This window comes from Amia ocellicauda, chromosome 3, assembly GCF_036373705.1.
Source record: "Amia ocellicauda isolate fAmiCal2 chromosome 3, fAmiCal2.hap1, whole genome shotgun sequence".
Taxonomy (NCBI): Eukaryota; Metazoa; Chordata; class Actinopteri; order Amiiformes; family Amiidae; genus Amia; species Amia ocellicauda.
Window position 1 is genome coordinate 41,165,893 of NC_089852.1, and position 22,882 is coordinate 41,188,774.

General features: G+C 42.2%; 2 protein-coding genes across 3 annotated transcripts in view; one reads left to right on the forward strand and one right to left on the reverse strand.

The window, feature by feature from the left end:
• ttc3 (tetratricopeptide repeat domain 3) overlaps nucleotides 1-10,485 on the forward strand; it is a 24,748-nt gene extending 14,263 nt beyond the window's left edge. Inside the window, exons 25-46 of one of the 2 annotated variants that reach the window (XM_066699488.1) lie at nucleotides 80-144; nucleotides 358-485; nucleotides 712-1,029; nucleotides 1,271-1,546; nucleotides 1,737-1,780; nucleotides 1,982-2,041; nucleotides 2,264-2,346; nucleotides 2,983-3,138; nucleotides 3,273-4,134; nucleotides 4,363-4,431; nucleotides 4,543-4,692; nucleotides 5,345-5,484; nucleotides 5,737-5,805; nucleotides 6,093-6,189; nucleotides 6,277-6,380; nucleotides 6,760-6,844; nucleotides 7,117-7,218; nucleotides 8,136-8,473; nucleotides 8,613-8,739; nucleotides 8,980-9,123; nucleotides 9,387-9,479; nucleotides 9,577-10,485. In XM_066699488.1, the coding sequence (XP_066555585.1) occupies nucleotides 80-144; nucleotides 358-485; nucleotides 712-1,029; nucleotides 1,271-1,546; nucleotides 1,737-1,780; nucleotides 1,982-2,041; nucleotides 2,264-2,346; nucleotides 2,983-3,138; nucleotides 3,273-4,134; nucleotides 4,363-4,431; nucleotides 4,543-4,692; nucleotides 5,345-5,484; nucleotides 5,737-5,805; nucleotides 6,093-6,189; nucleotides 6,277-6,380; nucleotides 6,760-6,844; nucleotides 7,117-7,218; nucleotides 8,136-8,473; nucleotides 8,613-8,739; nucleotides 8,980-9,123; nucleotides 9,387-9,479; nucleotides 9,577-9,705 (3,639 nt within the window). In that variant the 3' untranslated portion in view covers nucleotides 9,706-10,485. Of the gene's footprint in view, nucleotides 1-79; nucleotides 145-357; nucleotides 486-711; nucleotides 1,030-1,270; nucleotides 1,547-1,736; nucleotides 1,781-1,981; nucleotides 2,042-2,263; nucleotides 2,347-2,982; nucleotides 3,139-3,272; nucleotides 4,135-4,362; nucleotides 4,432-4,542; nucleotides 4,693-5,344; nucleotides 5,485-5,736; nucleotides 5,806-6,092; nucleotides 6,190-6,276; nucleotides 6,381-6,759; nucleotides 6,845-7,116; nucleotides 7,219-7,832; nucleotides 8,044-8,135; nucleotides 8,474-8,612; nucleotides 8,740-8,979; nucleotides 9,124-9,386; nucleotides 9,480-9,576 lie in introns of those variants that run through there. The other variant, XM_066699490.1, reaches the window with a different exon arrangement.
• Nucleotides 10,486-10,790: 305 nt separating this feature from the next.
• On the reverse strand, nucleotides 10,791-20,518 carry vps26c (VPS26 endosomal protein sorting factor C). The gene is made up of 8 exons (XM_066699491.1): nucleotides 20,410-20,518; nucleotides 15,311-15,454; nucleotides 15,019-15,168; nucleotides 12,747-12,827; nucleotides 12,535-12,609; nucleotides 12,063-12,213; nucleotides 11,795-11,947; nucleotides 10,791-11,681 (listed from the first exon to the last, which is right to left on the reverse strand). Exons 1-8 carry the CDS (start codon nucleotides 20,464-20,466, stop codon nucleotides 11,599-11,601), a joined length of 894 nt encoding a protein of 297 aa, XP_066555588.1. The 5' UTR covers nucleotides 20,467-20,518; the 3' UTR covers nucleotides 10,791-11,598.
• Nucleotides 20,519-22,882: the final 2,364 nt, after the last annotated feature.

Sequence of the window (22,882 nt, forward strand, 5' to 3'; positions counted from 1 at the left end):
TACATGTGGGGCTTTTGTCAGTAATATCAGATATGAGATGCAGTGATCTTTTGTAAACAATCAAATCTCTCTCTTTCAGTTTGAATCTCCTATTAAAAAAAGCAATGATTCCAGAAAATCCGCTGCCAAACAGAAATGCACAAGGTAAGGCACGATTCATATTTCCTATACTGTATCTGTATTGATTAGTCTGTCTCCTTTATGTATTGATGAGTTGTTGTTTTTTTGTTAAACCTGACATCTATTAATTGACTTTAATAAAAAAAAATGTAATTGTTTTTACTAATCTTTCCTGTGTTGCCAGTGGACATAATTGTGAGAATTCGCAGCTAAGATATAACCAAAATTTATTTTCAGTCTTAAGAAGCTGAAATCTAAGGAAGATCGTAAGTTGAGACGAAAGCAGTTCAGAAAAGTCATAAAACGGGAAGCCGAGTATGTCCCATCGAAGAGAGAGGAGACCGAGCTAGAGTCTCAGGACAAAGGTATGCAGGGTTTACCCCATCCTTTATAGCAGAAGTAATTATTTTATTTGCCATAGATGAGTGTTTTAATTGAACGGATTTGTATTAGTAATAAATAGTGGTATAAATTATTGTCCTAGTTGAGCTTGTTAAATGTTTGGACATTTGTGTTAAACACTTTTAACTTAATATGAATCCCTTTTTTGGTTTGTTTTAATGTGTTTTTTTATTTTTATAAATTCTCCAGCTCCTTCTCAGACTTGGCTGATTTATGGTGACCACATATTACAGCAGATAAGTGAAAACCAGGAGCTTTTAAAAGAAATGGACCAAAACATATCAGACTTTGTGAAATTTCTGCGTCCATGGACTGAAATGCACAGAGAGAAAGATCAGATGGGTTCAGCTGATAGTCTGGAAGTGATTGAGACTGTGGGGGATGTTTTGGACATGCTACTGGAGAAGAAGAACAGGGTGTGGGCCAGAGTGTTCCTTCACACCCTGAGCAACAGTGTGGCCAGCAACCCAAAAGTGCACCACTGGGCACAGCGACTGAATAACGCAGGTGGGCCTCATTTACTTATCTTTTCTGATGTACAAGGTTTTTCTTCGGCAGCTTGACTAACAGTATACATCTTAGTCTCCTTATTTGACTGAGACCGGTTACTACACTGGGCTTGTTATTTGATTCAAAATATTGACCTGCCGGCCTGTTTGCCATTGATCTTCATTGTGAAGAATCGAGAACTGTCCAGTCTTGACTGCAGACGAATCTTACCTGCTTGTGCTCGTCTCTTCCCTGGCAGGTTTAAAAGCTGCCGAGGCGTTCATTCACCGTTACTGCGAACACCTGGAAGACCTGGACCTGAACCCTCTGCTGAGCTTCCCCCTGCTGCAGGACGTCCTGATTGAAAAATTCGGCATCATGCCAGAGTTTTTCGGCAGTGGGGGCTTCACGATTACGGAATATTTAAAGCAAGCGCCTCCCAACGAAGTGCGCCTATTTATTTGGACTCTGGAAGAGCACCGAGAGAAATTTCCATCTTTCCATCACGCGCTGGATGAATATTTTGAAATAATGGGTAAATATGGATGCATTCTTAATGAATACTGGTCAGTCATGATATTGGTGCTTTACATCTAGATTGTTTGAGGAATTCCAGAAGCACAACAAGTGATTGTATCTGTCTCTTTAAATTTCTATTCCTGCAGAATTTTTCCTGTTTTATAAATGACTCAATAGTACCATTTGTTGTCATTGTTTTCTTTCAGATGGCCATTGTATTGTGTTAAAAAAGTCAGATGAAAATCAATCTGTAAGTATGACTACTAAAGTTTTTGAATGTATATAGGAAAAACATTGGAGAATCTCCAGTATGAAGTCTCATTCAAGATATTGCCAGTCTTGTGTTGTGCCTTCTGGTACCAGGATTTTGATTTAATTAGCTAATCACAGATTCCATTAAAGTGTTTCTTCATCAGATATGTAAGAAACTGTTCGTTATTCTGCATTTCAGAATTCAGGTATTAAGGGTAAAAACAGAAGTCGAAAAAAGAAGCAGAAAGAACCGGTAAAGGTAAGAACGATGGTCATTCTGTTCAGCATGGTTACCATCTCCTACAATTCAATTGTTTATGCCACTGGAGAAAGTCTGCATTTTACAAAGAACTTCATAAGAACCTGAAAAATAAAGTGTGTGGACTTGTCGACTCCCCTGGCACAATTCAGAAGTCTAAATACTTACCTTGTAACTCGACAAGTTTGCAACACGTTTAAGTGTTTGTTTTTGTTTTTCTAGCCTCTCTATGTCCTGTCTGGAATGAGGAGTGGAGCACACCGAGAGGAAGAGGAGGACGATTTTTTCATAGAAGAAGATGCCCTGTATGTTTGTAGTAAGAGGTTTTCAAACCAAGCAAAGGAGTCTAGGAGTGAATTAAGAGTGCGCAAGCGTTGTAATCGATGTCTGACCTGTTCTGAATACTTGCTCTCTGAGGGTGATGCATCTGATTGTTTGAGTTGCATGAAGTGGTACCTCTTGACACGGCTTCACATGCCTCACCATAATAAACCATGAAATGACAGCAGTGGAACTATAATTTAAGGCCCCAGTTAAATGATGGTGTTCTTCAGTTGGTTACTAAGCTAGTGCAGTGTCGCATGCCGAGTCATGCACTTGTTTGTTTGAGTTGGCTGAAAAAATACTGTGTTGCGCAGAGTTTTCATTGCAATGGCTTTTCTGGTAAGGGCTCTGTAAACATGGGGTTGATATGGTGTCGGTACACCACCGTCACTCTCCTCATGCTGCTGCATTTCATCTGCAGCCAGTGCTTGGCAACGTGCTGATTTTCATGAGAGGGTCTGTGTTTGTGTCAGAAAAGGCCACAAGACTCAATTGCTCCTTAGGGGAACTGGGCTCAACTGCTTGTTTATTTGAATATTCAGTGGTGAGGAGCAGCTGTAGAACATCCTAGAACCTGCTGTGAGTAATGAACTTTGTGTGTGTTTGTTTTTGCACAGAATGCTTCTCGACTACCATGATCCGTTTATTGTTCCTGAGTACCTCCGTGATCAGGTAGCAGAATTTGAGGGAGAGTATACCAGTAATGCGAACAGTAGTCTTTACAGAAGATTTTTTGACAATAACCCAGATCCAACACGAGAGAGTTTATACGAGTAAGTGGTTTCATTCATTTGTTTATTTTCTTAATGCTGCCTTTTGTTGCATGCAGTTTTATAGGTAAAGCGTGACTGTTTTATTCCACTGGTTGGTTTCTACTGGTGATTAACCCATCTGTGCTCCCCTGCAGCTATTTTGCCCAAGTGCTGGAGGAACACGGCCCCATGGAGGCAGACAACCAGCTGCTGGTGGGTGAGTTTGAGAACTTCCCCCCAGAGGCACAGCAGAAGATTGAGGAGGCGGGGGGCCTGAAATCATTCCTCCTGGGTTCCCTGCGATTTGTCCTGACTGATAACCTCCTTGGGCTGATGAAGCATGCTGTCTCGCTGCAAGATAAGATGGTCGAAGAAAACGGTTATGCCGTGAAGGAGCATCCGATCGACCTTTTGAGCAACAAAGACCCAGAGGACAATCCCCAGAAGACTGCTCCGCTTAACCCAACTGCCGAGGAATTTAAACCTGGTCATCATAGTACATTTGATTTGCCCTTTCATAATTCGGATATAATGGTTTCTCCTGGAACTCCTCTTCTTTCTGCTGATGAATCTTTATCAATTACGACGCTACCTTTGATAGAAACCAACCCTTACACCTATGCTGGAATAGCCCCTGGACCCATTTATCCTGTACCTGAAACACCCGGTGGATTTGAAAACATGGCTATTTTCACACGCTACATCCAACAGCCTGTGGTCGGACAGTGTGGAATTGCTCATAATCTTAGTGTGCTCATTCCTGAGACTAGAAATGGTATTGTTATTGATAGGTCTGATGGAGTTTATTGCCCTGAAAGTACAGTCTCTTCAGAAACATTGCAACCCAATGACGACTATTCAGAGCATTACTGTTTCACACCTAAAGAGGCAGATCTCCAGCAATATAACTATAGCCTTGCCATTAAAAAGGGAGATATTGACAAAGTGAGAATTACACACCCCAAGCAGATGATTTATGATAATATAACTCATTTTAAAAAGTCAGTAGCTGTGCAGGTGAGATTTCATATTGCTATGGTTCCCTAAAACCCTAGAACGTACAATTTAAATGCTTTTGCTATATAATTGTTACTGTTTTTTTTAAACTATGCTTAATTTAAAAATAAATCCAGATATAATCTTGACACTATTTTTAATCTAGATGTCATGAACTACAAATTTTCCAAAATGGGAGCTGCACAGCGTTCACATTTTTCAGTCTGTTTTTTCCCTTTTCTCCTGCAGGTATTGTTTAAACCCAGTGATGATGTTTCTGTTAATACAGAGCCATATGAACCATTTGAAAAAAATAGAGTAAGTATTGCAGAAACATTGTTCCACTACTTGATGGTAAATGTTGAACCAAAAATATTTTAAATGTATATGTATACAACTTCTGTTTATGTAGTTATTTGGCTTTTACAGGGTGACCTACTGCAAAAAGAAAAGGATAACCTAGATTTTGAAAAGCAATTGGAAGAAATGAAACAAAAAAATGAAGAACAGCATCAAAATAGAAAACTGGAGTACGCTGCCCTTGAGGAGAAGTTAACAAAAGTCAATCAGGAAAAAGAGGTAAATAGGGTTTGATACATTAGTAAGAGAGCTGGGGCTTGTATGAGCTTAGCGGTTTAATATGGTCAGTAATCATGTCCATATTTTATGTATGTACTTTTTTGAAGTCTGGTTTTATGTAGTTAAAGCAGTGCTTCTCAAACTTGTTTTGGGCTGGGAACCCCCCAGAGCCCCATCCCAGGTAACAACGCATCTCTCAAAACCAGCAATACAAAATTATTCACATTATCTGAACATCAAAACCTGAGCAAATACAGCTTGTGTTTTTAGGGGGGAGGGGGTTTGGATCCTATCCCAGCATTACATATCAACCTAAAACCGCCGCTGCACTTACCTCATCCTGTCCCATTCGCCATGCAGCAGGAATGTGGTGGGAAGGGCTAGTAAGAATGAAATACGGTTAATGAAAATCACTAAACAGAAAATGTTGCTTTTATTGAATCGGGGTAGTTTACCAAACTTATTTTTTTAATTTTAAATATATGAATTCATGTCCAAAACAAAAGGTATAAACCATTGTCATTATTTAGGGATCAACCTGTATTTGCATCTGTCCACGGACCACCTGGAGGTCACTTTGAGAACCACTGAACTAAAGCAAATGACGATTCATTGATTGTCCACCTGCTGATTTATGATTACTGCCACACAGGTTGCAGAAAGAGAATTGCAGATATTCCATCAAAGGTTAGAAGATGAGATAAAGAAGGATCAACAGGAAAAAAAGGAGAACCAGGAAACCCTAAAGGCTTTAAAAAATGAGATTAAGGAGCTTACTGAATCTCAAGAAAGGTCCGTACTGCCAGCGTCTTTCATTCCTCCTTTTGTACCCATAGTTTTTTTTTAAACTTGCTTTTACACGCTGAAATCCCCTCGTGTGCCGATTTTTGTTCGGTTCATCTTATCCTTTTCTCGCCTTACTATTCTTTTGAATGAGTACTACAGATGTTTGTGATGCACACGTTTGTTTTGCTTCCAGTCTCTCAAGTGAAACGCTGGTCCTGTGAACGGTTGATTTTATATGCATTTGTTTTCTATCCCAAGCTATGTGAAAAAAATTAAGGAGAAGAAGAAAGAGCATGATTCACATCTTGAAGACTTCCTAGACTTAAGGTAAGTGTCTCTTGGTGACTATGCACAACTTTCTTTTCAGCTCTGCACTGAGCATCCTTCTAAGTGCTCTGATTATTAATGTTGACTCCAGACATGATCTTAACCCTCCACAACAAGGTGGCATTTGCTGAAGTACATAAAAATGGACTTCTTTCTAAACCACATCGCCTACCACACAGGGCACAAGTTTAATTTTAAAAGTGGATGTTTTATTGTTGAACTTGTGTGAGAATGGGGGTTGGTGCCATGTGGGTCAGGGCAACAGAATAAAAAAGTTTCTTTCACAGCAACATGTCAGCAGCTGAGAAGATGAGCCTGGAGGAAGAGATGAAGAGGAACAAGAGTCAATATGAGGACATGCTGAGAAGGTCCCAAGCTGCAGAGGTAACACATTTTAAATGTCTTCTACTGTGTCTTGTGGTTTAAAAAATCTTGGTGTATCTTTTTGTGTAACATTTTTTTGTATTTCAGATTCATTTCTTGGAATACAAGTGCAGGGGCAGCCTCCGCGGTCTGTACAAGTGCGTCTCGCACGGAGAAATCATTCTTGCCAAGCTGAAGGAAATGGCAGCCTTGTAAGTAGACGTTCATTGGTTTGATCTCTGCTCTTCTACAGACCTGGACATTAAAAATCACTTCTGTGTGTCAGTCATCTGTAGTGATTTAAACTTGTACTTTAGAAACCCATGACTGCAAAACTGAAATCCCCACTCACTACTGAAAGAGCTTGTGGCGAATAATAGCTGGTATTATGCACAGAATCAAGATGAAAAGTGCTCGCAAGCGTCCGTTTTCCCCTTTTAAAAACTGATATAAGCAACTGGCAGCTGCGTTAATTTTCTCTAGGCCACGCTGTAGTTGTCCAATCTATGGCAGCTTGCAGCTATTGAATGTCTGACAGTGATTCAGTGTGTTATCCGAGGTTGTTCACACCAGGCCTGGCTCTTCCTGCAGGGTTCCCTCTCCCATGTTTGTCCCGGTCATGGACGCCTGGCAAGCATGTGTGTCAGATGCCAAGGAGAAGATCCAAAGGACAGAAGTGAGTCTGTTAGACTTATTAAAAACAACAAACATAATAAAACCAAATTGTATTTAAAATTGTATTTTCAATTGCATCCTCTGGTTTCTTTTCAGTTTTCGTGGATCAAATCCTGTTTCCCATTTAATCCCTATTATACAGCAAAAGCCTCAATTCCAGAACTGGCAAAAGAGCCTCCCAATTTCCCCTTTTAACTCCCATGTTATCCATCCTCCTAGATTCATTCAGTTGCCTCTTTATTGATCTATTTTTCTGTATCCATTCCAATGCAGTCCCAGTTCAAGGAACAGATGGGGCTTGTGAGAAAGGGTACAAAGTTAAGGAACCTCCCACCTGTGACTGTCCCCAGTGCACCACTAGTGCCATCTCATTCGGTAAGTGTGGCCTGCCCAGCGGGAGCTTGTCCTTCAAACTTATCTTTCTATCTGAGGTTCAGGCTTCCCTTCTCCATGGGCAGTTTGTGTTTTGATCCACAGGTGGCTCCACTTGAGTGACATGATCAAAGGGTTTTCAGCCTTTAGATTGTTGAGTGGGTCTTCCTTTATACATTTTTTCTTTTTGGTAAAGGTTGAAAACATTCCTACCACTTGGTGGTGTTGTCTAGTAAGGTTTATCGCTACAGACAAGAACTTTGTATGTTAAGCGACTGGCCATATTTCAGTGGAGATGCAGCTTTCCCTACAGGAACGCAATGAAAACACTCCTGTCTGATTGTTAGGGAGGCACTGAGTGAGGAGTCTGGGCCATTGAGTATCTTAAACCCCTCAAATGGACTCAGATGGGTGTAGTGGACCCTTCTTAATAGTTGTACTGTTCACCTCAGCTTGGTAGGCGAATCTCCTCCATCTCGATGTGCTGAATGTCCCTGACGCCAGCCATCCAATGGTTCTCAGAGCTGTACATGAAGGCTGAACGTGCACTGGGGTAAATCTGGAGAGCAGGCAGTTGTAAGTGGCTAAACATGCCATTTACTCCTCTGGTCTTATAGATGCAGTGTTCTCTCCTCTCGTATTTCCGGCCCGAAGTTCCAGCCACCTTCCCCCCTCCCCCTGAGCTGGGCTTTGTTTTCCGGCCCCCCGATCAGAGAGCAGGCAGGCAGGCAGGTCTGGAGCAGAGGGCCCCTCCGCCCAGCAGTATGCCACAGTGTAGAGACCATGTAGTAAGTGCTGCAGTTTAGGTCATTGCTAAGGGAAAAGCCAAGCCAGCAGTGGTTTATTAAATCTGATATAAAAGTCAGTAAACGTACTACCATTTGTATTTACTGAATTGTTTTGGTAATGCTTGTGTTTAGGTCTTACCATCAATAACTTTTCTGAATGCCCCGGGGGTCCTGCAGATTTTGCACTCGGCTCCTAGCCAGTCGGCTCCTGTGAGCTTCGGCAGTGCGTTGCCTGGGCCAGGTCATCCGCTGCCAATTAAACAGAACCAGGGCCCGCAAGGAGCATACAGAGGCCCTTCTGCAGTTTCCCCTGTCCCGCCTGAACACCACCCAGCTGGCAGGAGCCACACACCCACCAGGCCCCCAGCAGCCCAGCCTGGCCATGGACCCAGAGGTGCCCCCCTGCAGCAAACCAACGTCTTCCAGAAGATCATTGACCGCCTGGGTGTCCTGTTCCCACACTACACATCGTAAGTGTCCCGCACGTATGATGGTGACTAATGCCCTCCAGTGTTTTATTTCAGAGCACATCAACGGGGGAGTCCACAGATTGTATTAAGGTGGCTCAAATCTGTCTCCTAATGGTCCTCCACTGTCATTGCATTGCAGACAAACCCTTACCGGTTTCATTCAGAGGGTCAGCACTGCCAACCACGGCAGTCTGAACAACCTAGCCTACGAAGACATCGTCAACAGAGTGGCTCAGCTCATCCTGGACCACCAGGAGAACACCAGAGTGAGTGAGAGACCTCCGTCCTCCTCCCACACCAGCTCTGTCCTGCTCCGCTCAAAGGATGCTGTTCAAAGCTTTATTTACCTTACTGAACAGCATCACACATTGCAATTGTTGCCAGGTTTCCAAAGGCATCATAGAAGAAATGGTGTGAAAACCTAATATATTTTATTCCCCATCTTTCTTTGCATGTGAATTGGTATAATATGAACTATTGATGAGCTTTTTGTTTCTTATGTACAGGAGCAGCTGGGCACCACACACAGGCCTGATCTACCCAAGCCAACCTCCACCCCGCCCAGCCGGGGCACCGGCACACCACCGCCCTCGCAAGCCTGGAGGACTGTGGGCCCTCGGAACAAGTCCAAGTGGTCAAAAGATACAGCGGTGAGACTCCGTATACAGGCATTCTGTACTTGTTTGGTCGGCTGTTGCAGTAAATCACTTTGCATACTCTGTTCTTCATATAAACTAGATCTTAGAAAAAAACGCAAAGATGGATGTATTACGGTGGAGCGTCAGACATGGGACATAATTTCCTCCCTAGTCTCACTTATGATGTCCAGATTGGATTTGATCGCACTACTGCGGTCTGTGTTTGGCATCTTGGAAGACTTCTTACAAACTGCTCTGAACATGTTTCCCTGCAGCTGAATGACGAGGACCCATGTATTATATGCCATGAAGAAATGACCCAGGAAGAGACTTGTGTGTTGGAGTGTCGACACAGCTTCCACAGAGAGGTGAGGGGCTCCTGTTCTGTGCCGTGTTTATACAATCCATGGCAACTCCATCTGATCACAACTAATGGCCGTGTTCCCCTGGCCTCTGTCTCTGCAGTGCATCAAGGCATGGCTGAAGGAGCAGAGCACCTGTCCCACCTGCAGAGTCCACGCCCTGCTGCCAGAGGACTTCCCTGTCCTGCCCGGGAGGATCCGAATGAGCCACGCACCGGCCTCTTATTACTGAAACCCACCACCAGCAGGGGGCGCCCCTGACCTAACCATCGCATTCCTGTGACACCTAACGGGTGTCTGAGTTGATTGAGGGAATGGTAAGCACTGTGATCTTGCTGCCCCTGTTAATCTGAAAGCCAGTTACAGGATTATAGTCCCAGACTTGTCCACTAAACCTGAGTAGCAGTGTTAAGCTTTGTTTGAAATTATCTAACCTGTTCGGATTCATAAAAACATATTTTATTGATAAGGCTATCTTTTATATATATGTTCTCGATAGTGGTTTCATTTTATTTTTTATCTTCGTTTGTAGTCTGTGTTCACTATGCTCTTTAAATAGTGGTCTAGTTCGGTGCCATTAATCCTACGGCTTCCGAGTTGATCTGTTAACACCAAACAAAGTGTAAAATCTACTATAATCATGGTCTCGGGTGTAAGTTGGTGGTGTAGGTTTAGTACCAAATTGGTTTGCTGTTTGAAAGATGGCAACTGAAGAAAATCAGGAAAGTGAAGAGAAATGGATGTCAAAAGCCCTTGAGTGTTGAAACGTCACTGAATTGATGTTAAATAAGAAGCTTGGGTTCATAGTTCATGGCTACCTGCATGGAGTTTGGTTTATTATTATCAGTGTCCCAGGCATGTACACTAAACTGCTTTCAACTTATTAAAACCTTTTGCTGTTTTTTTTTACTTCCGATCTGGTTTTATTTCTAGTATGGACCGGTTCATGGTTTAAATGCCATTTTTGTGAATTTGTATTAATTTTCAAATTAAAACAAGCATTTAAACGGTCCAGTGTTGTCTGTTGTGTACTTCAATGACAGGTCTGGCCTGTGTTGGCCAGTCCACAGCTGTTTTAGATGCAGCTCCACACAGGACTTATGCTAGAGCACCATCATTGTTTATGGGTCACAATTCTGATGCTTTAGTTTCCACATCTGAAAAGATCCTTAGTACTTGCAGATGAGACTGCACCATAAGAACTGCCTGCTTTCATTAACTGGGAATAAGTAAAGTGAACCTTAATCACTTAATTACTTTCTGCTTATTTCATCTAGTTTCTACAAGCAGGGATTCTTTTTGTGATGAGGCTTTGCAAAGTGTAAATTGCATTTTAATCAACACTACTATAAATTAAAAAAACACAAGGCATGTTTTAGCACAGTTGATGCCACCAATTTACAGAAACCACTGTAACTTGCATTAATTAAACAGTACCTCAGGTGTTAATTTACACATCTCTTCCTGCGATTCCCTCGTCTCATTGCGGAGTCTCAAAGCAACCCCTCCGATGCTCCAGCTGTAGTTTCATACTTTTTTTTTTGCTCTATGTGCACTTTTTCCTGCAAATTCATTCAAGTTCAGTATGCAACTTGGGCAGGTCCTCCGAGTCCAGAATAAGCCATTCTTTACAACAGAAGATGTATTCTCAGGGTTCTGTTACCTGCTAATCAATTTTGTCATTTAGACAGACTAGAAGCTGGTAGTTATTTGAAGCATTATATGTATGTTCGGAACTAATCTGAATTTAAAAACAAATTTGTCTGCTGTAGTTCACATTGCATTCTCCAAATAGCTTCGGTTTTAGTTAGTGATTTATACTAGAACTTATTTCATTAACAAATGTTTTCAGTTGTTAGTAAATGTTACAGTATAGGTGTAACTGAATAAAGACCCAGCTTCAACCAGTTATAATATCTGCTGTCTTTCTGTGAAGCCTTTTTATCTTCACTGGACAGATGACTACAGAGAGACAAGAGTCCTGTCTTTGTAGATGTGGTCAAAGTTCTTGGCGTTAATCTCTGTAAATCATCCAGCTCTAGCCAAATAACTCCCATCTTTTTCTAGTGTCTGTTGAGGTGGGAAGTATGAAGCCACCGGGATCCTTCCTTGGGGTGGGGGGTGCTCAAACCCGGCACAGCTTCAGGGGGAAGTTCTCTGTGATGAGGTGGTCATCGTGCAGAACCATCACAACGTTCACTTCAAACTCTGCAGAGGACAGAGGGGGGTTAGGTATTTCAGTGTCGAAGTGAACACAGCCACAGCATGTGACATCACTACAGCTGAGCAGTGCTTGCTCTGCTGCTCGTCCATGTACTTGCCCACTTTAAAGTTGGTGGTCTCGAGGGTGGGGCAGGTGAAGAGCCGGGGGAAGACCATGTAGATGGGGATGGGGAGGCTGTGGCAGACGTCTCCCTCTGCTATCTGGATGTTCTGGATCTCTGTAGCCTCCCTTGCATATCCCTCTGCACAGCCTGGCAGGAGAATATGGGAAGAAAAGGTAAATCTACATCTGGACTGTAGCCCAGTATGATTTAGCCCTAGCTTGGATCAATGGGGGTGGGAGAAGGCCATCTTTCATCCACTCACCGCAGGTCTCCACCCGGACCAGCTGGAGCTCGATGCTCTTGATGGGCACCTCCGAGCTCTCCACCACCAACTCCCCGGTCAGCGGCTGGGTGATCACACAGTTGGTTGAATTGAGACGGCCTCGGATTAGGAACTTCGGGGGGGCACTTCGCTGTAGGAGGGCATGAGGGTGAATAATTGGGACAGGTCCTACACTCTAAAAATGGAAGGTTCTTAAGCAATTCTTTTTAGAACCTTTGGGTTCTTCGCAAGGTCCATCATAAACACAAGGGATCAATTAAGAACCCATTTTCATCATGATTGCAGTTGATTTAAGATGCATTTAAGGTTCTTTAAGGATCCTGGTTCCTCCACAATATCAACCCCAGAACCCTAAAAGGTTCTTATTAGAACCTTTACTTCTTAGAGTGTAAATTCAAGGTAAAATCTGCTCAGGTTTTGCAGTCACGTGTTACAGGATGACAATACACACCTCTTTGATGTTCTGCAGTGTCTCGGGGGTGATGGTAAAATCCACTGGGTTGGGCGGGAGCTTCCCTTTCTGAGGCTGAGAGGGAGAGAGGACACCTTACACAGGGCAAGGAACTGCCAGCACCCGAGAGCGTGAAGGGAAGGAAACTTTCTACTTTTTCATGGTTTGAGATGTGGGGTTTGGGAATCTATTCTTAGGCAGCTGGATCTTACCAGAGAGTGAACCATGAACTCGCAGGTCTTGCTGAGGTCTTTGGCCAGCAGGGAGCGCTTCATATCACATCTCAGGGTGTACTACCAACAAACACAGTGAAGTCCATCAGTAAAATAATAAATACCTTCAATGTATACTGTGTATCAAATGTGAATTTATTCTGAATCAGATTCTCAGACTGCTAAGTGTCATGCATAGTAGTTTTTGCCACAGTAACTAAAAAAATCATTCAAATACTTTCAAATAAACTAACAAATAAAGACATTTTCCATAGTATGTTAATGGATTGGATTATGCTTTTTCACATTTTAAAGAAAGAACAGTAACTGTAAATATCCCAATATGGCAGAAATGAGGGTTTGCCTTCCACTGCACATTTCTGTACTGTGAACACTGTTGACTTGGGGGGAAGGGAGACAATATCAGGAAGTAGCAGTCACATGTCTTCCTGAAACTATCCACCTCCAGCCCCTAGTCCTTCCCTCCTCCTCGTCTTCTCACACCTCCCTCCTACTCTTTTTATTCACCTCTTGTTACCCCCACCCCCCCCCCCACCCCCGTCTCTCTTCCTCCCTCACATATTCCTTACTTGGCAGAGGATAGAGGCTGTGTGCGGTGTACTGAGAGAGATCTCATTCCAGTTCTAATTACTGACAGAGATTTCCAAGAGCGCTCTGTGTTCCAGGCAGAGACGGCGGTCTTTAGACGCCCACCAGACCACCCACACCACCTCAGAGATTGAGGCCTCCGACCGCATGGGTGGCTCGGGGGAGGGGGAGCGGGAGGCGGGGAAGGGAGGGAGGCCCACTGCCCTGTCACAAGATCCATTTCATAACATCTCAGTGAAAACCACAACAATGTGCGCAGCTGCAGTTTTGCCAAGGTGAAAGGTTGAGCAGAAAGACAGAAACACAATCGGAGCGCGTGCTGCAGGAGCCTGGTGATGCCGGAAAAAAATAACCACCACCTACCGCAGCGAACAATGACAACCTCTTAGTGTCGGGCAATGATTAGCAAAGTGTGGACATCATTCACTGCAGGCAGGATGGAAACTTTCTACCAACCAAGTACAATAGTGCTGAAAGGTTATGATGTATGGTGTGGCTAGAGGCACCAAAACAGAGCATTTATTTCCTGATATTTTTCAGTACGCTGCTGTATTGGTTAGTGAAAGCACAGCAGGGTATTTTATCATCTATTCTGCTGGGGTGGTGGAAGATTTATACCTACATTTTGCACATGGTTGATATATTATGGTTTAAACTCCACTGACCTGCTTCCTTAAAAAAAAAACAAAGGGATACTGTATTACGAATGCAATTGAAAGATCTCTGGGAGCCCCAATATCACCATTTTTATTTTTCTGAAAACACAAGAGCAAGCGCAATTCCAATTATCTAAAAAGCATCCGGAGTCCGAGAGAGAGATATTGACAGGAGCGCTTTTGCGAACCACGCTTCCCTTGACCATTAAATAACATTCTGCTTGGTTTGCACCCCACGTTAGCGAAACAGGAAACATCAATTAATTTGTTTCCATCTCTATAATTATTCCTCATTATCTAAATTTAGCGAGGCCCACAATCACAGTTTTGTTTTGCACAGATGCCAACAAAATCAACAAAAGGCTCTTTAACGATCGACAAGCATAACACAAGCACATTTGTGGGTCTGTTTTTTGCTTTGTTTTTTTGAGTAGCTGTCACTGAAAGCTTAAGAGCTTGGGAAAAAACAAACCAAAAAACAAAACTCAAGTATGGAGAAGAAATGTCTTTTTTTTTTTTTTTTTTTTGGTCCATGTAAGAGGCTGGTCGAGGGTGACGGAGGGGCTGGCACTTCCTGTTACTATGGGTAGGGTGGTTGGACAGAGAGAAGCGTCCGATGTGCCCAGGTGGGTTCACAGAATGAAAGGAAGGCCAGGCTTCACTTCAAAGCAGGAAGAGTCCAGGACCAAAGAGATCGCATTCTCCATTTTCCATTAATTCATTAATTTATATTTTTGGAGCAATGGCCCACAAAAAACAATCAGTATCGGTCAATTAGTCTGAGAAGGACTGCACTGTGTAGAAGTGCATTAGGGTGGATGTAATTCTTGAATATGTGACCCCTGCTAACCTGTACATAATCAAACTGTATTGGGCTTTCACATTCCAGGCAATGGCGAAGCCCTAGATCTATAAAGAAGTGTGTTCAGAAGAAAAAGCTTGAATGAGATCTGACCCCTCCTGTCCCCAACATGCAGGACTACAGTGGACAGGGAGGCGTTTGTTACCTGGATGTTGACAAAGACGCCGTGGTAAGTTTCGTACAGCACTTTGTTCCCCTTAACGAGCAGTGGAAATTCAAAGGGAATTTCTGTTTTCCCACTGGGGACCTTCCCTGGCTTGACCACCTCAATGTTGCTGCTGATCAGCTGAATTGGCTGGAAGAGAGAGAGAGAGAGAGGTGGGATTAAAACACCAGATCCAGACTGGCCTGAATCAGAACTTCCTGCCTTGACACAGGACTATTCAAAGGTTCCCTGGTAAGCAGAGCCTGGGCCGTACGATGCCGTGGATACAGACCTTGACAGAGTTGTAGAAGGCTTCAAAGACACCCACACTCTTGGTGCTGAGCTGCAGGTTCACTACACCCTCCATGGTCAGAAAGATGCCCTGGTGCTGCACTGCCTCCCGGCTCACAATCACCACGATCCCCGCCAGCACCTCCTGCCACAGAGAGAGAGAAACAGTGCTTTACAAATACGACAGCCACGAGTCACAGAGCTGCACTCAGTAGAGTACAGATTGCTCCTACCGTCATACCCCTGGGTAAGGGCATCTACAGACAAACCAACAAACAAACAAACAAAAAAACCTGATAAAATGTGAAGTATCTGGAGATATCTGGCAGTACTTTTGGCATATGGTATTATAAAATATAATTTGTGATTTGCTGGGTGAATAGGTTAGAATTTAATTTCTAACAGAAGCAAAATTAAATGCACTAGTACACACATTAACATAAGTAAAATAATTAAAAGGTTAGCAATTTACTAGTTAATTTCACATAATTATCCACAATTGTGTTGATCTAATTACAGCTGTATTCTAAGGATTCACCTCAAAATGCTTAACACAGGCAATGCCCACAAAACCCACTAAGGGGCGACAATAGCACAACAGCATGTCAACACAGTGCGCTGCCCAACTTTCTGCTGCGTAACCTATGTGCTTTGAAAGTTTCAAAATCGTCTTTCCTTTTATTACAACAAATTCAAATCAGGCCTTTAAAGCGTGTTTCCAGTGTCTGAATTCTAAATGTTTAGGTGATTTTTTGTTTTATGTTTGTATGTAGTCCATTTGAAAGTTTCTCACAAGAAATGAATGTGAATGGATCCAAGAAAAAGCCACTACAGGTTAAAACAAAAACACAAAGACTCAGGTTCTCATGTCCACACTGTGATTTCCTGTGTCGCTGAATGCAGCTTTGTGAGACGCAGCGCACTTTGCCAGGTTGCTGGCGCTGTGAGTGAGTGAGTGGGTGGGCGGGTGAGTGAGTGCTCATCCTCCCCACCCCTCTCCATTACCTCACCTTGTACTCCAACACACCCGCGACAAGACCTCACAGAGCCAGGCACTGACGTCAGACACACACACTCACTTCACAGAAAACACACACACAGGACTACGTCATGCCCCTTCAGTGAAACAAAGGTGCTCTACCACACAGATGGCACAGAAACACGATTGTACCCACATATGCACAGGCAAGGGCAAACATTAAGACTTTTCACACGCCCACACTTAAGGTTACACTTGGTATTGGATCTCCACCAGACTGACTTTACCATTTATATCTGTCATCTTCTACATGTTTCTCACTTTCATTGGACAGATTAATACAGGGCTTGGGTCAAATTCACTCTACAATCAATTTCAACAGCAATAAAGACCTCATGTTTTTGATTGTTGGTCATTTTGGTGTGTTTTTTGGTTATTTAGCCTTAGCATTAGATATGGGAAATACAGTGTACGTGCTGATATTCTCAAACTTTATTTACAAACCTTTACAATCCTTACTTAATATTCATTTTGTTCTGTTACTATAATTAAAAATAATGTCAAGGTGGGTAATTACAGCACAGTCAGTGGAAATGTGTTTATTTACTTCACAAATATCAAATATTCCCAAAGGTTCCTGGCTGAAGGGAGCGCTGGAAGGGGCTCAACACATTACCTCTCTGAGTGAAGGTACAGAAACCAAATCCGTCCGGTCACAGGCCGACTGCTCCAGTATGACAGCTTGGAACACTTACAGAACCCGAGAGCGTTTTTCAAATAAATCACTACAGTGTGAGAGTGTGCAGCGCTCCAGCAGAAACAACACTAGGGTCATTGAAGAGGCAAATTCCAAGAAGAAGAAGAAGAAAAAAAAAAGGAAAAAGAAAGAAACATTTTTTTCCTTCCAAGAATTTCCAAGGGTTCTTATTTCTGTGAATACCTGATCTTTCCCTTATTGCCTTCCCCTTACAAGAGAGAGGCACCGTGAAGGTAAAGCATGTCCATTGGCCACGATTCCCAAATCAACATATTCACCAATGGCTACCACCAACTAAGGCCTGCTAAGCGACGCCAGCGATTCTAATTAATAAGCAGTAGTCGTTAATGAGTGGAATTACATCCCACACTCCCTGCTATAACTGCAGTTCACTTCCAAACTGCTTCCTGCTGGTTCAGTTGTATATCCAAATGATACATTTCTAAAACATTCTAATCATATTTATTGTATTAATCTCCCTATTAGACTTCAAATATACACAAACTGTACTGTTCTTAAATTTACAAGAAAAATGGAAAGCTGTGAAAGCTGCAACATAAAGTAAACCCCAGTATAAATTCTAAATGGGCCGACTGACACACAATTTATTTGCTTGGCCTAGAGCAACAGGATAGACAGCATCAACAAACATCCTGAATCGTTTTACAGTCAGTGACTTAACCAACACACACGCCCCGGCCTGAGCTCCTCTGTATACTCTATAAAAGTTGTGTTACTGGCTTATTTGCTCTGTTCTCGCTGTATTTCCCTTTTCCCAACACATGGTCTCCCTCACCCAGTTCCTGGAAGTGGAATGTTTACTCCTTGAGACAGAATTCCTAGACATTCTTAGACATTCCAAAAGGGGCTCCTCACGGAAGCCTTCCCAACAGCAGACTCTGAAAGGTCAAAGGGATTTCTGTTTCCACTAGCACATGAGTAAAACCAAGCCCTGGCCGAGACAAATTCGTTCCTCTTTTCAAAGCCCACTTAGGCGATTCCCTGAAAAGGTGGACATCCATGGCAAAACTACTAAAATCATATTATGAGGTGAATTCTCTGTATTTCACAAATGTTACGTTTATTTACCATCATTCAAACAAAAAGCACTAAACATAAGCCTAAAATGACAGAGGCATTAGAGTGCTGTATTCTCAATGCAAAACTAAACGTGCAATAGATTTCTGTACAAGTTTTGGCTGTCCTTTCCTTATTTGGCTAGTGTTTACATGTTTGCTTAATTGGTCTTGGCGACTAGTTCCACTGCGTGAGTAGTGCAGACGTGGAACTACTACTATCTGTTCACAGTTTTTGATTGGAATCTCTGATGAAAAAAGCAGCAGGGGTTGTAGCGTTCTGTGGTCCTTCTCATAGAAAATACACCCCAAGTCTCGTCATTTTAATTAACACGACAATCAATCCCTGCCACTTGCCTAATATGTAAAGTTAGTCATACATAATCAGAATATCATCCCTAACCACTCTCATTTTGAAGATAGTCTAACACAGTGGTTCCCAAACCGGTCCTGGGGGACCCCCTACCCTGCTGGTTTTTGTTCCAACCGAGCTCTCAATTACTTAATTGAACCTTAATTGAAGTAACAATCTGCTTAAATTTAACTTTTTAAATTGTGTAAGAAAATAGTTGTTTCTTCAATACGTTTTTTAATATAATTCTATACTTAACTTAAAACCCCTTTTAAAAATTGAAATTATTAGTTCAATTAAGTAATTGAGAGCTTGGTTGGAACAAAAACCAGCAGGGTAGGGGGTCCCCCAGGACCGGTTTGGGAACCACTGTGTTAGACTATCTTCAAAATGAGAGTGGTTAGGGATGATATTCTGATTATGTTTCTTGGGAAGAGAAGAAAACTGTTTGGGTGTCCCACATGACACACACGTAATCGTCACAGGAGTTAAATAACAATAATAAATAAATGATTAATATATATATATATAATTTCTGTGTTCGGATTGGAGTGTGTCAGGGTAATCTTTACAGTTTACACTAGTCTGCAGGACAGCGGAGTACACAGGCTAGGATACTGACATACCCCCAATAAGATTAGAGAGCTGCAAGACTAGAGTGAAGTGTAACCTCAAAATAAAACCGACAACTTCACCCCCACAACAGCACCCTTTCTGATAGACTTGTCTGACATGCTGGGACAGCTGCCTGGCCAGGGAGCAGATGGCTTTATTTCATTTTCAACTCGTTAAGAGCATTGTGAGCATCTGCTTCATATCAAAGTGGCAATAACCCTAACTTGGTAACAATCAGTACTCACATTACAGTCTTATTGCAAAATCCCTTTTCCCCCCTAAGTGTTGCACTATGGAGGGCCAGCCCTAGGACACAAAAATCATTGGTACGAGAATGTGACTCCACATGGAAAAAGCAAGACTACAATCGAGAACAACCTAAAAATAATTCTGCAACATAATCTACCTACAAATCCAGAGGAGTGAGCAATAATCACTGTGAATAGACATTTTAATTACTCCTGTACTGATAGCTATTTCTGTTTAAATAGGGCATACAATGTACTAACTCTCCAACAGGAAGCCCTTGGTAACAGCTTGCAGCAAAGACACAGTCAGTCCCTAGTGCTGACAAACAACTCTGTGCCCTCAGTAAAACACACAGCAAAGCCAGCTCCTTCTGCACAGCACTTGAAATACTGGCCCAGTTTTGCAGTCCCTGAACATGCAGAACCTGAGTTCAGCAAATATAATAATAGGGTGTATTAATAGCTGATGCATGGACACCTATAAATGTATAACTAAACAGACTTATAGTTCTTGATCTATCAATAAACAATGCATAATAATGTTCATATTGAGCAACATGCATATGAATGGATCCTAGTAAATAATCATTCAAAGAAATGGACAGTTAGTTTTGTCTTAAGTAAAATTGTATGGACTGCTATTCTTTTTATATTAGCCTATAAGAAACAGAATTTACATGTAAATGCATACTAAATCCAACAGAATAGGTAGACAGAAGGTAAGCATTATATACGAATAAGTACCACAAGACATAACGGCCAATACATCACACAGCAAACCAGCTTCAGCAGAGCTTTTATAACAGTCCCAGTGTTGTATGAGACATTGCATAAATAAAAATGCTGTTCAGTAAATCGTGCAAAAAAAAAAAAAAAAAAAAAGAGAACCAGAAACTAGCACTGCAAATCCTAACTTTGCATTAAAATGACCGGTCCTGGGACGATGTGAGTGTGGTAAGAAAGGTACATCAGGTTTGTGCATCAATCTACTGCTGCCCGTTCGCAGACTAGACGTCACTGGACAGGGGGCACGTCTCACTGCTATCCTCAGTAGCATATAGAGGATTCCTTACCCCTTCATGGTAGACTTTATTTGCTCTCTTAAGTCTGATGTCCACGCTAGCACTCATTTTGATTTCTTCTTCCTGATTCTCAGCGGCAAATATTTCCGGTTACGCTTAACCACGTGATTAGCGCCGCTCGGCTGCGGTCACATGACTGTGCCGATCACGTGGTCACTACGCAGGGCAGAGAATCAACTTTCTGCATGTTATTTCTGAACACGTATATATGTGTACAAAATACACCTATACAGAAATGTGACACTAAGCGTAAGGCAATGTAATGTAACACACTTTGCCGAATACACAGCAAAGCAAAAGGTTACAAAAAAAAAAAGATGCTGGTGCGTATGGTCTCGTATTCTCCAAATCCAATTGCGCACATGTTACGCAGGCAGAGTCGGCTGGCAGCATTGCGCAATCCAGCCACTGTGGAATTGCATAATATCAGACGTTGGTTGCAAAACACCCGCTTTATATATATATATTTCCCTTGTGGCTGTATGGTATGCATCTATATCTACTACTGATGTAGGGAGAAAGGCATTTGGTATGGAGCGAGTAAGAATTAGAGAATATAGGTCTTCATCAAACCAAGTTTTTGATCAGCAGAGATAGCCATTGATCAAAAGGAGACAAAACTTATTATAGAAGTACTAAGTATAGAAGTAAATACATTTGTATGTACAAAATAATTATATCAATCACAACATAATAGAATTTAAGCATCTAGCCTATGCCTGGCTACAATAACCAAGGCCAAAGCAATTCAGATAACGTGGCACAAATATGGTAAAGTGTAGTGTACCATGGTTCAAATATGGTCAAGACTGGTGTATCACTGTAAGCTTGTGGTAAAAATGTGGTAGTGTATTGGTTGAACCATGAAATATGTTGACTGACAAACACATTAACACTGAACAATGGTGTAATGGTAAAATAATAAGCAGGTATACTATATGGGCCGAAGAAGAGGCTGCACTTAACCCCTATGTTGCGCCTTTGTCACCTGTGACACACGGTTGCCCACTATGACACGCGGTTGCCCACTATGACACGCAGTTGTCCACTGTGACATGCAGTTGTGCCTTACGACACGCAGTTGTCCCCTATGACATGCAGTTGTCCCCTATGACACGCAGTTGTCCCCTATGACACGCAGTTGTCCCCTATGACATGCAGTTGTCCCCTATGACACGCAGTTGTACACTATGACACGCAGTTGTGCCTTACGACACGCAGTTGTCCCTTACGACACGCAGTTGTCCCCTATGACACGCAGTTGTACACTATGACACACAGTTGTCCCCTATGACACACAGTTGTCCCTTACGACACGCAGTCATGCCTTATGACACGCAGTTGTACACTATGACATGCAGTTTTGCCTTATGACACGCTGCTTTCATCACAATTTAGTGACTGACTGAATGATAGACTGGCCTGTGTTGCTTGTCAAGGAGTATTACTATTATGTATGTGTCAACAGGCAGAGTACTGTACTCTTGTAGGATTATTATTATTATTACCCAAAGATTTTGCTTTAGACATGCAAATGTGTACGTCGAATCTGCCTCATACAACATATTTCAGCACAATGTATTATAGTACAGTCTTACACGGCACAATATTGCATTGCACTGTACAGGCTTCTCAAAGGCAATAGACTAGGTTTAAATTATGTAAATAATGGGCCTAATGATGTATAACAAGCATTTCTCCAAAACGTGCATTAATAATGGTGCACCTTGGTGTTCCTACGTTATTTTATGATTGCGTCTTCAAATGTTTCGTCACATATGAGCCTTTTTTTAAACTCGTATTACATTTTCTGTTGCGTTAAAAACACTTGTATTATTATTATTATTAGTAGTAGTAGTATTGTTGTTATTACTGAGGCATAATGAGGAGTGCAGTTAATAATGTAATAAAAAGCAAAGCTTAAAAAAAAAACTTCGCCCGTGTGTATATATATATATAAAACAACAGCAACGTGTGCCCATTTGTGTTTTGTTCCACTTTCCCTCACCCAACATGAACACAGTGTGCTAAATGTCACCGAGTGCGTTAACCATTACTGCGCCGGGCTGAGGCGGTCGGGCCGCGTACAGGATCTAATGGCAACTCAAGGTCCTTCTTTTGTGCATCGCAAACCCCGTCAGAGGAGCTGGGGGAGGGGTGGCTACACCGGACATACTGTTTCTGAAGAAAACACAAATGTAATTTATCACATCATCTGCTTTCATACCAGTGCTACCACACTTACTGTCACACACTACTCCTAAACAACTGGACTACAACTGGGTCGACTAGTCTAGCAACTATCACCGACCTGCACCACCATACATAATATTACACACTGTCATTATTCAATCAAACGTACTGACGCTTCAAAGTTGTTATTTTTTATCAAGACGCATTTGACTCGGTTTCGTTTTATTTCGTATGTCTTTATGATACAGTAACCATGTATTTGCGTCCGCTA